The 15,034-nt window shown below is 45.7% G+C and overlaps 2 protein-coding genes across 2 annotated transcripts in view; both read right to left on the bottom strand.

Annotated features, from left to right (window-relative positions):
• Positions 1 to 11,098, bottom strand: part of LOC120998928 (DNA (cytosine-5)-methyltransferase 3A-like) — a 48,374-nt gene extending 37,276 nt beyond the window's left edge. The window contains exons 1-6 of the mRNA XM_040429807.1: positions 10,996 to 11,098; positions 8,924 to 8,986; positions 8,598 to 8,690; positions 8,357 to 8,458; positions 6,574 to 6,678; positions 2,725 to 2,802 (exon numbers count right to left, since the gene is read on the bottom strand). Of these exons, the coding sequence (XP_040285741.1) occupies positions 2,725 to 2,802; positions 6,574 to 6,678; positions 8,357 to 8,458; positions 8,598 to 8,690; positions 8,924 to 8,986; positions 10,996 to 11,098 (544 nt within the window). The remainder of the gene's footprint in view (positions 1 to 2,724; positions 2,803 to 6,573; positions 6,679 to 8,356; positions 8,459 to 8,597; positions 8,691 to 8,923; positions 8,987 to 10,995) is intronic.
• Positions 11,099 to 13,446: 2,348 nt separating this feature from the next.
• Positions 13,447 to 14,397, bottom strand: LOC120998929 (olfactory receptor 2D2-like). Its single transcript, XM_040429808.1, has one exon. It carries the CDS (start codon positions 14,395 to 14,397, stop codon positions 13,447 to 13,449), a length of 951 nt encoding a protein of 316 aa, XP_040285742.1.
• Between the last annotated feature and the right edge of the window lie 637 nt (positions 14,398 to 15,034).

The raw sequence follows: 15,034 nt of genomic DNA on the forward strand, positions 1-15,034 counted from the left end.
ACTCTAGGAATGGGCAGTGAAGACTGAGAGGACTCCACTGAAAGCCTTTTTGGGGGCTGCAGGGAGGAGGAGCAGGAGGAACACTGTGACCCCTGGCTTCATGGCACGGTGTCGGACTGCTGAAACTGAGAGGAGGAGTGAGCCATCCAATCCACAATCTCATCCTCTTTCTCCTCAACTATAATGTTGCGTCTTTCCGAAGCCAGCAGGGACAACTGCGGCCTACCACTGCTACTACTTCTGGCCAGATAATTGGTGCTGTTGCTACCCACATTCTGGATCTGGGTCTTTCGTTTGATGTTGAAATAAATGAACATTAACGGATGATTAAGGGCTAGGCCTCACGCTCAGTTTCAGGTTATCACTCACAGGTAGACTGCTGCTATACATTGTGTATTAATGCAGTAATTGGGTATATATGCTGCTTAATTAAATGGAACAAGTCCCAAAAAAATTTAATTTTCATTTCCAACCGTGTGGAAACAGAATATATGTAAATGGACGATTGAGGCCTAACCCTTAATATCACATTAATACTCCCTGGTAAATTGTTACCCTAGCCTGTAGACTGTTGTACTGATCACCTATATGCTGGTTTAATTAAATTCAACAAGTCCCCATAAATTTCAATTGCAACCGTGTGGAGAAATAAATAAATGTTAACGGATGATTAAGGGAGAGGCCTCACATTATCACTCACAGGTAGATTGCTGCCCTACTCTGTGTCTTAAAGTAACCACATATATGCTGGTTTAATTAAATGTAACAATCCTCTAAAAAAAATATTCAACCGTGTGGAAATGGAATTCATGGAAACGAACGATTGAGGCTTGACGCTCAATTTCTCATTATCACTCACAGGTAGAGTTCTGCCTTACCCTGTGTCTTGTAGTAACCACATATATATGCTAGTTTAATTAAATGTAACATACCCCCCAAAAAAATGTAAGTTGCAACCATGTGGAAAGTGAATACACATAAATGCACAATTGAGGCTTGATGCTCAATTTCACCTTCATACACAGAGGTAGATTGATGCCCTACCCTATGACTTGTAGTAATCACATATATATTCTGGTTTAATTCAATTTAGCAATTCCCCCAAAAAATTAAATTGCGACTGTATGAAAACTGAATATATCTAAAAGGATGACTGAGACTTGACGCTCAATTTCACCTTAATACCCACTGGTAGATTTCTGCCACACCTTCGGTACTGCTGCAGTAATCACGTATTTATATGCAGCTTAATTAAATTGAGCCCCCCCCAAAAAAATATAAATTGTGACCGTGTGGAAACTGTATATACGTAAATGGACAATTGAGGATTGGCACTCAATTTCACCTTAATACACAGGTAAATTGCTGCCACACCTTGGGTATTGCTACAGTAATCGCATATATATGCAGCTTAATTAAACTAAACCTCAGAAAAAACAAAAGGATTTCTGTGAAAATGAGGGAGAAAAAGGATTCCCTTGCAGGTAGCTGCTTTTGAGGTCTGCACTGCAGCAGCTCCAGTCCTACTAGAAGGCACAGCGGCCACGCTCCTTTATCCCTGGCTGACACCTTCCCTGCCTACCTATTCTACACACGCTATTCTTCTTTATTTTTTGTAATCCTAGCCTTTCCCTTCACTCTCCCTGGCAATAAGCTTGATTGATTTCTGACTGTCCCTGATTGATTTTTCACTGTCCCTGACTCCCTTAGATCATTTTTCTAGCAGACACTGTCACACCCAACCACCCTCATTCACAGCCCAGCACAGAATGACATTGTGCTCGTTCTGCTAGGGCACCTCCCTGCCTGCTGCAGCACTGATTGACTCATCCAGGCTGTCTGTCAGCCTCGGAGCCAATCAGGGCAAGCCATCCACCCCACTTCCTCTCAGGGTCATGTGAGACCCCTTCTTCTTTTCCCCTAGTGCTTTTTTCCCCGCCAACATGTGCACTACGCTCCATTTTAGTGGATTCGTCCAAAAATAACCTGAAAATATTCGGGTTTTTCTGCGGTCCGAAAACGTCAGTTTGCTCATCCTTAGTGCCTAATTAATGCCTATGTTATTTCATAAATTGTGCCTATTGTATACCAGGATATCTGCTAATAATATATTATTAGTGCCCATGTTATATTATAATCAGTGCTCATGTTATAATCAATGCCTATGTTATGTCATAATCAGTGCCCAAATTATATCAGAATATGTGCCAACATTATAATCAATGCTCTTTTTATATCATATTCAGTACCCAGTATGTGATTTGATAATCATTGGCATGCCTGGCACCACATACTGGTTTTATATGCCAGCCATTGAAATACCTGGTGCCAGATACTGGTTTTATATACCAGCCATTGAAATACCTGGTGCCAGATACTGGTTTTATGGACCAGTCAATGACATACCTGACACCAGATACTGGTTTTAAATACCAGCCATTGACATACCTGGTGCCAGATGCTGGTTTTATGGACCAGTCAATGACATACCTGACACCAGATACTGGTTTTATAGACCAGTCATGGATATATCTGGCACCAGATACTGGTTTTATAGACCAGTCATAGATATAACTGGCACCAGATACTGGTTTTATAGACCAGTCATTGACATATCTGGCACCAGATACTGGTTTTATAGACCACTCACTGACATGCTTGGTGACAGGACATTGCTGATGCCCCAGAGAGAGCTGAGATGTTGGTGATGTGAGACGGACAAACCTCGGATCTGCAGATCTCTCATTCTCCTCTCGGCCTCCCCAGGACACGATTCCTCATCAGACACATAAATGTAATCATCTATAGGAGAGAGGAGTAAATAATCCATAAGTGCCACACCTCCCCTACCGCGTGCAGCTGCCTGGATGTAATACATTATTACAGTGCTGCATATTTTCACTTTGTTGTCAGTTTACAGACTATTAGGCAGATTAGATGAGGAGAGACTAATGAAGACTAAAGCCGGACACATCAGAAGGCTACTGACTGACTGGATGCTGGTTTGGTCGACAGCTGTCTCTCCAAAGGTTGGGACTTATGCTCAATGGGCTTGGACCAACATGCACGTCTTGAACAGGATGAGAGGAGAAAGCTGCTGCCAGACCTCTCTGTCCCCTCCAGACCTCTCTTCCCCTCCAGACCTCTGTCCTCTCCAGACCTCTGTCCTCTACAGACCTCTCTGTCCTCTCCAGACCTCTCTGTCCTCTCCAGACCTCTCTGCTCCCTCCAGACCTCTGTCCTCTCCAGACCTCTCTGCTCCCTCCAGACCTCTGTCCTCTCCATACCTCTGTCCTCTACAGACCTCTCTGTCCTCTCCAGACCTCTCTATCCTCTCCAGACCTCTCTGTCCTCTCCAGACCTTTCTGCCCACTCCAGACCTCTTTGCCCCCTCCAGACCTCTCTGCCCCCTCCAGACCTCTCTGCCCCCTCCAGACCTCTCTGCCCCCTCCAGACCTCTCTGCCCCCTCCAGACCTCTCTGTTTCCTCCAGACCTCTCTGTCCTCTCCAAACCTCTCAGTCCTCTTTAGACCTCTCTGTCAGCTCCAGACAGCTCTGTCCTCTCTGTCACGAACTATGGATCCGATCGCTCCGGATCCCACAGCTGTGACGTAGTGGTCTGTGACGGAGTCTGCGCACACACAGAGACCTCACGTGACCGGGGTATTACCATCCGGCTAACACCCCCCCACTACACTTCGGTAACTGCCACCACGTGGGTTCCCGGTCCACGAGCCGACTATCCGGGTCATTCACTATCACACAGATCAGTGGATGAACCGGATATCACTTACTGACCAACCGCAGTCAATCAGCCCCAGCTACAATTCCTAAATGCAATTTAACTAACTACCTGGTAACGTCTCTTCAAAGGCAAGGTACGTTGTTCAGCAGCTTAGAATATGGAAGACTTGGCCACTTAGATTTTATAATCTTTAATAAGAGGTAAAAAGCAGTGCATACATCTAATGAAAATGACTATAAATCTACAGAATAATAATAACAATATAAATAATCACGACAGTTCAAATGAAAGGGAAAAAGATGAAAGAATACTTAGTTTCTCTGGAGGCTTTCAGATGGTCGTTCATATGTCCTTTTTGAATCCTTGCAAACCCAGTTCAGTATGTATCAGGGGAGACCCTCAAAGTTCTTCTGATACAGGGATATGCTGTCAATGTCCAATTAAGTGTCTGGTGATGTTCCATGGGTCTCTCTCTCTGTCCTTGCGCACAGATTTTTATCAACTCTCCCATGGGCAGGAGACTTACTCCTGTCAGCCAATGGCAGAAGAGTGACTGTGAAGCCTAGGGATTGGCCTCCAAGGGTTTTATGACCCCCATCAAAGTTCAGTTCCTACAATGAGGATTATACTTAAGCCTGTATCTCCCTGATACATCGGCATATTTTTATACAGAATACATATTTGCGATCCTTATTTATTTACATACAGAATGAGACCACACACGGTAATGCTGGGACCTGTAGTTCTTCTACCACCCATAGGTGAGCTACAGAATCACATCCTCTGGTCATATTTGATACCCAATTAACCACAATACTCTGTAGAGCCTGGATCTGGTGTCAGAAAGGGCATAAGTTGATTCATAACTGAAATATGAAAGTGGACTGGTTTTATGCCCAGAGCTAATTAAGGGCTATTAGCTCTCCTCAAACCAGACCTGGAAATTAATGACGTCACGCTCCAGCCAGGCTTGACAGCGAGCTGATCTTTATCTTATAGGACAGGATGAGCTGGGCCTGGTATGGCCTTTATGACCTTTTATAGCCGGCCTCACAGAGTAGTGGTAATAAAAGTGTCCATCTATATCATACTTGACCCAGGCTTCAGGAAGATGAGAGTTCACTGTTCTTTTACATAGGCCAGAAGCATATAAGATGGCTACCCAGAGGAATTATGTATGTATGCCGGCACACTCTCCATATCTCTCTGTCCCCTCCAGACCTCTCTGCCTGCTCCAAACCTCTCTGCCCCCTCCAGATCTCTCTGTCCTCTCGAGACCTCTCTGCCCCCTACAAACATCTCTGTCCCCTCCAGACCTCTGTCCTCTCCAGACTTCTCTGTCCTCTATAGACCTCTATATCCTCTCCAGACCTCTCTGCCCCTCCAGACCTCTCTGCCCCTCCAGACCTCTCTGCCCCCTCCAGACCGCTCTGTCCTCTTCATATCTCTCTGTCCCCTCCAGACCTCTCTGCCTGCTCCAGAACACTCTGTGCTCTCCAGATCTCTCTGTCCCTTCCAGACCACTCTGTCCTCTCCATACCTCTCTGTCCCCTCCAGACCTCTCTGACCACTACAGACCTCTTTGCGCCCTTCAGATCTCTCTGTCCCCTCCAGACCTCTCTGTCCTATCCAGACCTCTCTGTCCTCTCCAGACCTCTGTGTCCTCTCTAGACCTCTCTGTCCACTCCAGACCGCTCTGTCCTCTCCATATCTCTCTGTCCCCTCCAGACCTCTCTGCCTGATCCAAACCTATCTTCCACCTCCAGACCTCTCTGCCCCCTCCAGAACTCTATGTCCCCTCCAGACCCTTCTGTCCCCTCCGGACCGTTCTATCCTCTCCAGATCTCTCTGTCCCCTCCAGACCTCTCTGCCCGATCCAGACCTCTTTGCTTCCTCCAGACCTCGCTGCCCTCTCTAGACCTTTCTGTCCTCTCCAGACCTTTCTGTCCCCTCAAGACCCCTATGTCCCATGCAGACCCTTTTATCCTCTCAAGACTCCTCTGCCCACACTTTCCCCTCCAGACACATCTGTCCTCTTCAGATCTCCCTGTCCCCTCCAGACCTCTCTGACCCCTCTAGACTCCTATGTCCTGTGCAGACCCCTCTGCCCTATTCAGATTCCACTATTAAGACTCCTCTGCCCACACTGTCCTTTCCAGACTTTTCTCTTCCCTCCAGATGCCTCTGTCCTTTACAGACCCCTCTATCCTCTACAAACTCCTCTGTCCCTTCCAGACTGCTTTGTCATTACACTATTCTGTCCCCGTCAGACCCTTATGTCCCTCCAGACTCCTCTATTCCTTACAGACCCCTCTGTCCTCTCCATACTCCTCTGCCCCATCCATAATCATCTGTCCCCCCAGACCCTTCCAGTCTAGACCCCTCTGTCTCCTCCAGACTCCTCTGTTTTCTGCAAACTCCTCTGTCTTCTCCAAGTTCTTCTGTCCTCTCAAAACTCTTCTGTCTCCCTCCAAACTCTTCTGCCCCTTCCAGACTCTGTGGCTATCATTGTGATGAGGGCACTGTTATGGGGACAATCTGGATGTCATTAATATGGGGGGCACTGTCTGTAGCATTATCAGGGCACAAGCCTCTCATGTCTGTCTTTTCCATCTCCAGAAGTGCAGGTACAGGTGGTAGGAGCAGTGTCACCAGTGTAATTACAATACATGTGCCCCTTGTCTCTACAGTAGATGGTCTGACGTCTTCAGACATCTCTAACTTACCAACAGACTTTGTGTTTCCATTGTCTGACTTATTTAACATCGGTGTATGCTGTCAGTGAATGGAAACATTGTTATAAGAAATTCTCCCTGATGTGATCCCACCTGATACACAATCCTTTTCATCCGCCGTCTTCTCCTTCTCTGAACTTGCAGCAGTAGAATACGACTCATCCTCATCATCATCATCGGACACCACATAAATATAACCTGTCACAAAATTAACTTAAAGTGAGCAGAAGATATGGGAGCACTGTGGATGTCACTGTTATGGGGGCACTGTGGATGTCACTGTTATGGGGGCGCTGTGGATGTCACTGTTATGGGAGCACTGTGGGTATCACTGTTATGGGGGCGCTGTGGATGTCACTGTTATGGGGGCACTGTGGATGTCACTGTTATGGGAGCACTGTGGATGTCACTGTTATGGGGGCGCTGTGGATGTCACTGTTATGGGGGCACTGTGGATGTCACTGTTATGGGAGCACTGTGGATGTCACTGTTATGGGGGCGCTGTGGATGTCACTGTTATGGGGGCACTGTGGATGTCACTGTTATGGGGGCGCTGTGGATGTCACTGTTATGGGGGCACTGTGGATGTCACTGTTATGGGGACGCTGTGGATGTCACTGTTATGGGGGCACTGTGGATGTCACTGTTATGGGGGCACTGTGGATGTCACTGTTATGTGGGCGCTGTGGAGGTCACTGTTATGGGGGCGCTGTGGTTGTCACTGTTATGGGGGCACTGTGGTTGTCACTGTTATGGGGGCACTGTGGATGTCACTGTTATGGGGCACTGTGGATGTCACTGTTATGGGAGCACTGTGGATGTCACTGTTATGGGAGCGCTGTGGATGTCACTGTTATGGGGGCGCTGTGGATGTCACTGTTATGTGGGCACTGTGGATGTCTCCGTTATGGGGGCACTGTGGATGTCACCATTATGGGGGCACTGTGGATGTCACTGTTATGGGGGGCGCTGTGGATGTCACTGTTATGGGAGCGCTGTGGATGTCACTGTTATGGGGGCGCTGTGGATGTCACTGTTATGTGGGCACTGTGGATGTCTCCGTTATGGGGGCACTGTGGATGTCACCATTATGGGGGCACTGTGGATGTCACTGTTATGGGGGGCGCTGTGGATGTCACTGTTATGGGGGCGCTGTGAATGTCACTGTTATGGGGGCGCTGTGGATGTCACTGTTATGGTGGCACTGTGGATGTCACTGTTATGGGGGCACTGTGGATGTCACCGTTATGGGGGCGCTGTGGATGTCACTGTTATGGGAGCACTGTGGATGTCCCTGTTATGGGGGCACTGTGGATGTCACTGTTATGGGGGCACTGTGGATGTCCCTGTTATGGGGGCGCTGTGGATGTCACTGTTATGGGAGCACTGTGGATGTCACTGTTATGGGGGCACTGTGGATGTCACTGTTATGGGGGCGCTGTGGATGTCCCTGTTATGGGGGCGCTGTGGATGTCACTGTTATGGGAGCACTGTGGATGTCACTGTTATGGGGGCACTGTGGATGTCACTGTTATGGGGGCGCTGTGGATGTCACTGTTATGGGGGCACTGTGGATGTCACTGTTATGGGGACGCTGTGGATGTCACTGTTATGGGGGCACTGTGGATGTCACTGTTATGGGGGCGCTGTGGATGTCACTTATGGGAGCGCTGTGGATGTCACTGTTATGGGGCACTGTGGATGTCACTGTTATGGGGGCGCTATAGATGTCTCTGTTATGGGGGCGCTATAGATGTCTCTGTTATGGGAGCGCTGTAGATGTCACTGTTATGGGGGCACTGTGGATGTTAGTATCACTGATTGCTGGCAGTGTCTGGAAAAACTGAAAAGGACATTGTCCCTGATATGGATGTACCTGATGTGTGATCTTCATTCACTTTCCTCCTCTTCTCTGAGCTTCCAGCAGTAGAATAAGGCTCATCATCATCATCATCATCGGACACCACATAAATGTGGCCTATTAAAATATGAATATGAGGGGAGTGGAATTGAGATATGGCAATGTGTATTTCACTGTTTTTGGCATTGATATCACTGTTTGCTGTCAGTGGATGGAACTTTTTTTTTAATGGGTATTTGCCCTGATGTGTTTGTACCTGACATATGATCCTCTTCATCCACCTTTCTCTTCCTTGAGCATCCAGTAGAGCACGGCTCATCATCATCATCGGACTGTATATAAATGTAGCCTGCCATGACATGAACATGAGGTGAGCAGATGAGACACATGATCTCCTTCATCCTAAATCTGCCACTTCCGTGCCCTGATGTAGGAACAAGGGCCGCATTTTGGGGGTCAAAGAGACCACCTTATTGCTGGGGGTGATAATGACCTAGGAATGTGACATCTGCAGCTTCATATCCCCCATACTGCCATCTATACATCAGGTACAGTCTCCTCCCTTACCCTGGAGGTACTCACCATCATTACTCTCCTTCATCTTCGCTCTGGAGTTCTCATTATCCGACTCCTCAAAGACGTGATCTTAAAACAGAGGATACAGTGGTTGTGAGGACATCTTGTCCTAACAGTCCCCCCTCTAAGACCCTCTGAAAACTCTGACAGCTCACTTTATTACATGTGCCTCTATGTGCCCCGGTCCTGGGGGTAACTCTTCTTGTTACTAGGAACATCTTCTAATAACTGACGCCCTAATATCTGATTCTATATCCTCTATCCTCCCTAGACTCCTCTGACCTCTCCAGATCTCTGTTACCCCTAGATCCCTCTGTCCCCTCAAGAAATCTATGTCCATCCAGTCTCCAGTCCCCTCCAGGCCTCTGTGTCCCCTACAGATCTCTACCCCCTCTGTCCCTTCTAGACATCTGTCTCCTCCAGATCTCTCTACCCTTCTCCAAACTCTTCTGTCCATTTCAGACCCCTCTTTCCTCCTCTAGACCTCTCTGCTCCCCCATCCTCTGGCTTCTCCAGACCCCTGTATCCTGTCCAGACCTCTCTGTCCCCTCCAGATCTCTGTCCTCTCCAGACCCCTGTTTCTTGCAGGCTACTCTGCCCCCTCCACACCTCTATGTCCCATCCAGACTTCCCTTTATCCCTGTCCCTGTTGCCTCCAGACCCCTTTATCCCTTCCAGATCTCTGTCACCCCAGATCTCGCTGTCCCCTCCAGACCTCTGTTCTCTCCAGACCCTCTAACCTCTCCAGACCTCTGTTACCTCCAGACTCTTCTATCCCCTCCAGATCTCTGTCACCCCTACATCTCTCTGTCCCTTTCAGACTTCTCTGTCCTCTTCAGACACTTCTATCCCCTCCAGATCTCTGTCACCCCTAGGTCTCTCTGTCCCTTTCAGACTCCTCTGTCCCCTCCAAACCCATCTGTCCCCTCCAGATCTCTGTTACCTCTAGATTCCTCAGTCCCCTCCAGGCCTCTATGCCCCCTACAGATCTCTATGTTCCTACAGACTCCTCTGTCCCTCTCTGACCCTTCTAGACAACTGTCTCCTCCAGATCTCTCTACCTCCCTCCAAACTTTTCTGTTTATTTCAGACCCTCTATCCTCCTTTAGACCTCTCTGTCCCCATTAGACTTCTCTTCTCCATCACCCTCTGTCCTCTCCAGGATCCTCTGTCACCTCCAGATCCACCTCCGGCATCCTGCATGCCACAGCTCCAGGGTTCTGGCCACTTTGTTGCACTGTCACCTCCATTCATGGTGCAGCTGTGTATGAAAACATTTCTGCTTAGAAACATCTTGTCCCCCATGTAAAACATTGCATTACACTGCTACTGTGTATAATACAACACACACCCAACATCAGCCATAAATACAACAAACGGTAATAGAACTCACATAGAGCAGACATATAATAGTACAGCACAAGTGCAATTATACAACTCAGATATCACAATACAACATATAAATGATACAGCACTGCTACAATAATACAAGGATACAATAATACGACACATGTATAGTAATAGAACTAATGAACATCATCAACTATAATACAACAAAGATACTATCTACAACACATAACTAATACAATGCAGATACAAATTATACCACACACATATATATAATGATACAAGTACAATACTGCAACTCATATACAATACAACTCAGATATAATAACACTGCACATAATAATACCACACATACTGTAACACAATACAAATACTATAATACAACTTAATATAATACTACAACACTTATATAGCACAGGGGCAATAATACAGTATGAGAAGTCAGATACAATAATACAGCTCACAGTAAGTTACAGTAACACATAGATAACTATAAAACACACACTAATGCCCAGGGTATATGCAGTGTCACAGCAGGTATATAATGGCACAACACACAATGATGCTGCACAGATACAGTAATACAGGTGGTATTCTCATAGTACAGCAGGGATATAATAGTACAGTACAGACACAGCAGATACAGTAACACACAGTCCACATTGATGTGTATGGCTGCACCAGTGACTACTATCATCTCCATATCATTTCTGGGCATTTCTGGTACTTACTTCTCACTCCTCGGAAGGTCGATGCAACAGAAGGAGATTCCACATGTGACCAGCAGAGGGCGCTGTACCGGAGCTCAAAGTAACACCCTGCATTTCCACACATGACCAGCAGAGGGCGCAGCTCACCAGCCTGTTACTGTGCAGACCGTGAGGTAGGTAAGTGCTAGAGAATGTTAGAGACATCTCCTGGGGGCAGCACAGTCCCTGATGTGACCCCATAGTCCTGAGAATCACAGTAATAGTGCATGCTGGGGCTCATCACTGCAAACGGTGCTGGAAATATGGGGCTACGCTACATCTCTGGACTGGAACCAGTATGACCATGGGAAGGGTTTGCATTGGGACGCCATCCATGTGGCAGGTGTATCACACGGCCATTACATTATTACATCAAGCTCTATATAGAAGAACAAACAGATATCTCATAGATAACTCCCATCATCTGCTTCATGGAGCCCACATAGCATTATTACTGTCTGGTTGTCAGAGAACATTGCTGGCCTTGAGTTGTCAGATAACATTGCTGTTCTTTAGTAGTCAAGTGACATGACTGATAGTCTTTGGTGGTCAAAAATATTACTGGTCGCAAGATCACAGATTTTTAGTTGTCAGATTACATTACGCGTCTCCAGTTGTCAAATAATATCCTTAATTGCAAGTTGCCACATTGGTGATCTCCGGTTATTAGATATAATTACTGCTTTTCACTTGTCAGAACATATTTCTGGTCTTAGGTTGTCAGGTACTGTAGCATTACTGATATCTGTCTGATAGCATAGCTGGTTGTCAGATAGGATTACTGATCCTTAGTTGTCAGATAACATTACAGTCTCTGGTTGACAGAATCATTTACTGACCTTTAGTTGTCAGGTAATATTACTGGCCTTCAGTTGTCAGAGAACATTATGGGTCTCCAGTTGTCAGATCACTTTACAGATTTCTAGTTGTCAGATTAAATGACAGGTTTCAAGTCGGAAGATAAAATATTTTGTCTTCAGTCATCACATGATATAAATGGTCTTCAGTTGTCAGACGGCATGATGTGCCTAGAGTTGTTGCATGATCTTATTGGTTTCTGGTTGTTGGATACAATTATTGGTCTCCTTTAGTTGTCAGGGTTGGTGGGATGATTTTACATTATACAGACATGGACAAAACTGGACTTAAATACCACTGGAAGAACTTGTGAAAACATCAGGACTTCCAGATACGAGGGATGCCTAGAGGAAAGGTAAGTAAGTGACCCCAGACACAAGGGTGTGGTCAGTAATCCAGAGGCTCCAAATGGGGTTGTCTTCTACTGGACCTTTGGTGTCCATTATTATCTCAGAGCCCAGAGGATCTTTTGGTTCTGTGGCCGACCAACCTTACTGGTAACCAGATATTTCACCCAGTAGAACCAGTATTGACCGGTCACTCTTCCAGTGAGTCATCCCAGCTGTAAATGCTACAAATGATGATGGTGCCCCGGATGTGAGCAGTGTATAAGGTATATTCAAGGACAAAATATCTGGAACCATAGTGGGAGGTTCATAGATATGATCATAGAGGAGGCGGCCGGACAGGTAACACCAAGAACAGATTATAAAGTAAAAGGAATGAATCTTGTACAATCCTCAGAAGAGACATTACCATTCACTAAAGACAACCCTGTTATGATAGAATATTCCACAAAAATGCCTAATATCATGATATTTTGCTATTGGAATCCCCAGAGAATGGCTGTAATCTGTGGAGGACCCTGCAGTGCCTCCACAGGTGAAATGAAGCATTGCACATTGCTGTTCACATCAATGGGTTGCATGGAGGTGCTGGGTCCTCCAAAGAGATGGAGATGTTCTTTGTAGACACTATTTGCCATGACTAGTTGCTGAAGGCCAATAATTAGAAACCTCACCAACCCCACTGTGAACAGCATTTCTAAGCCTGAGAACTCCTCATGAGGATTTATAGATAGCAGCCAAACTGGTATCATCTTTCCCAAACCTCCATGTCTTGTCCCTGAAGGACCTATAAGGCTGTTGACCCTGAGTTTCCTGATTTTAATAATCACTGGAGTAAAGTAAAGGCTGACTCATACAGAGGCTTGCCAATGGACTAACATAACTCCACAGTCTACTCCAGTAGCGACTATTAGATGAAGAATCTGCAACTTATGTATTAGAATATGAAGATCCATGTCCTATCACTAAAGGACCTATAAGTCTGTTGACCCTGAGGTTCCTGGTTTTTAAAATGGCTGGACTAATATGAAAACGTACTCATTCAGAGGCTTGCCAGTGGGCTAATGTAACTCTATAAGCCACTCCAGTTGTGACTATTAGTGGTTTCTATCTAGAATTTGCAAGCTATTTATCAGAATTTGAAGTGAAGACTCAAATATGGCTAAAATGTATAGTTAAGAAGATGTGGGAAACACTGTTTTAATGACAATCTTGATCACCGGTGATGTTATAAAGAGCATAGATCATGGGGCTTCAATATAACAGAAGTTCTCCATAAATTTTGTATGGCACCTTGAACATCTTTATTTCTTAAGCTATAAATGATGGGGTTCAACATTGGGGTGACTAATGTATAAAACACAGCCAAGAGTTTATCCGATAAGTGCCCTGAGTGTTCAGGCTTCATATACATGATGATCGCCGAGCCATAGAAGAGAATGACTATGATAAGGTGGGACATACACGTGGAGAAAGCCTTGTATCTTCGAGACCGGATCTTCAGGACGGCCAAGATGATGTGACTGTAAGAGTAAAGGATGCAGGAAAGAGGAATCAGGAGCAATATGGAACTCCCTGCCAACTTGACCACATTGAATATGGAAAGGTCAATGCAGGAAAGCTTCATCAATAATGGAGCTTCACAGAAGAAGTGGTCAATTGTGGTGAATTCACAATATCTTAGCTGTAACAGAAAGTATATGTCCACAGATGATATGATGCCTCCGGTCAACCATGAAGCCCCTATCATTCTAACACAAGTCACTGTCTTCATAATCACACTGTAACGCAATGGATTGCTGATGGCAACATATCGATCATAAGCCATGAAGGCCAGGAGAACACACTCCGTCTCACCAAGGAAAAGGAAGCTATGCACCTGAATCAAGCAACCGGCATATGAAATACTCTTCTTCTCTCTCAAAAAATTGCTGAGCATGTTGGGAACGGTAATGGAAGTGAGGCAGATGTCCAGAAAGGATAGATTAGCCAGAAAGATATACATAGAATTGTGTAGACGATGATCATGTCTTACAACCACTATGAGCAGAAGGTTCCCAGCCACGGTGATCATATATAGGATCAAGAAGACCTGGAAGAGCAGAACTTGTAGAGTGGGGTCTGTGGAAAATCCGAGAAGAATGAATTCGGTCACTTGGCTGTAATTTCCTCTTTCCATGATGAGTAAAGTCTATTTATCTTGGATCATGTTGTGCCAGAATGGAATCTGCAAAGATCACACATAAGAATGTCATAGCCATAAAATGAAACACAGAAACTTCTAGAAAGGGTCAAACTGTAAAGAGATTGTCTATTGTAGGACTAGTCTTCGTTGCGTTGGGTAAAAAATCTTCACCCAAAACATCATAACTTGGCTAATGCTGGCCATGCACTAGAGATTTAGATCATTTTATGCCTTTCATGACATGAATGAACATGACAGATGTTAACTTAAGGTAGAAAGGTTATCCGCCATGGTAGAGTTTTATGGTCGTTAGGTGCTGTAATTGAAAAGTCGTTCATGCCAAATGACAGATTTGCAAAGGGAAGCCCAAACCAGTTCACAGATCCTGGCAGAGATTGTGTGGTGATTTGTCATTTTAACTTATGGCATTGGCATCCAAGGAAACGATTTTCACAGACCAACCATGGAAAACATGTCAGAAAATGGTCATCTAAATTCCCTATGCATTTCAAGCTTAAGATTTTAAAGGGGTTTTCCAGGTTCCTCAGCATAGGTCATTAATATTTGATCTGTAAGGGCCTGACACCCCGCACCACCACCAATCAGCTGCAGCCTCTGGAGCTGGTACTAT

The sequence above is a fragment of the Bufo bufo genome, chromosome 4 (assembly GCF_905171765.1).
Source record: "Bufo bufo chromosome 4, aBufBuf1.1, whole genome shotgun sequence".
NCBI lineage: Eukaryota > Metazoa > Chordata > Amphibia > Anura > Bufonidae > Bufo > Bufo bufo.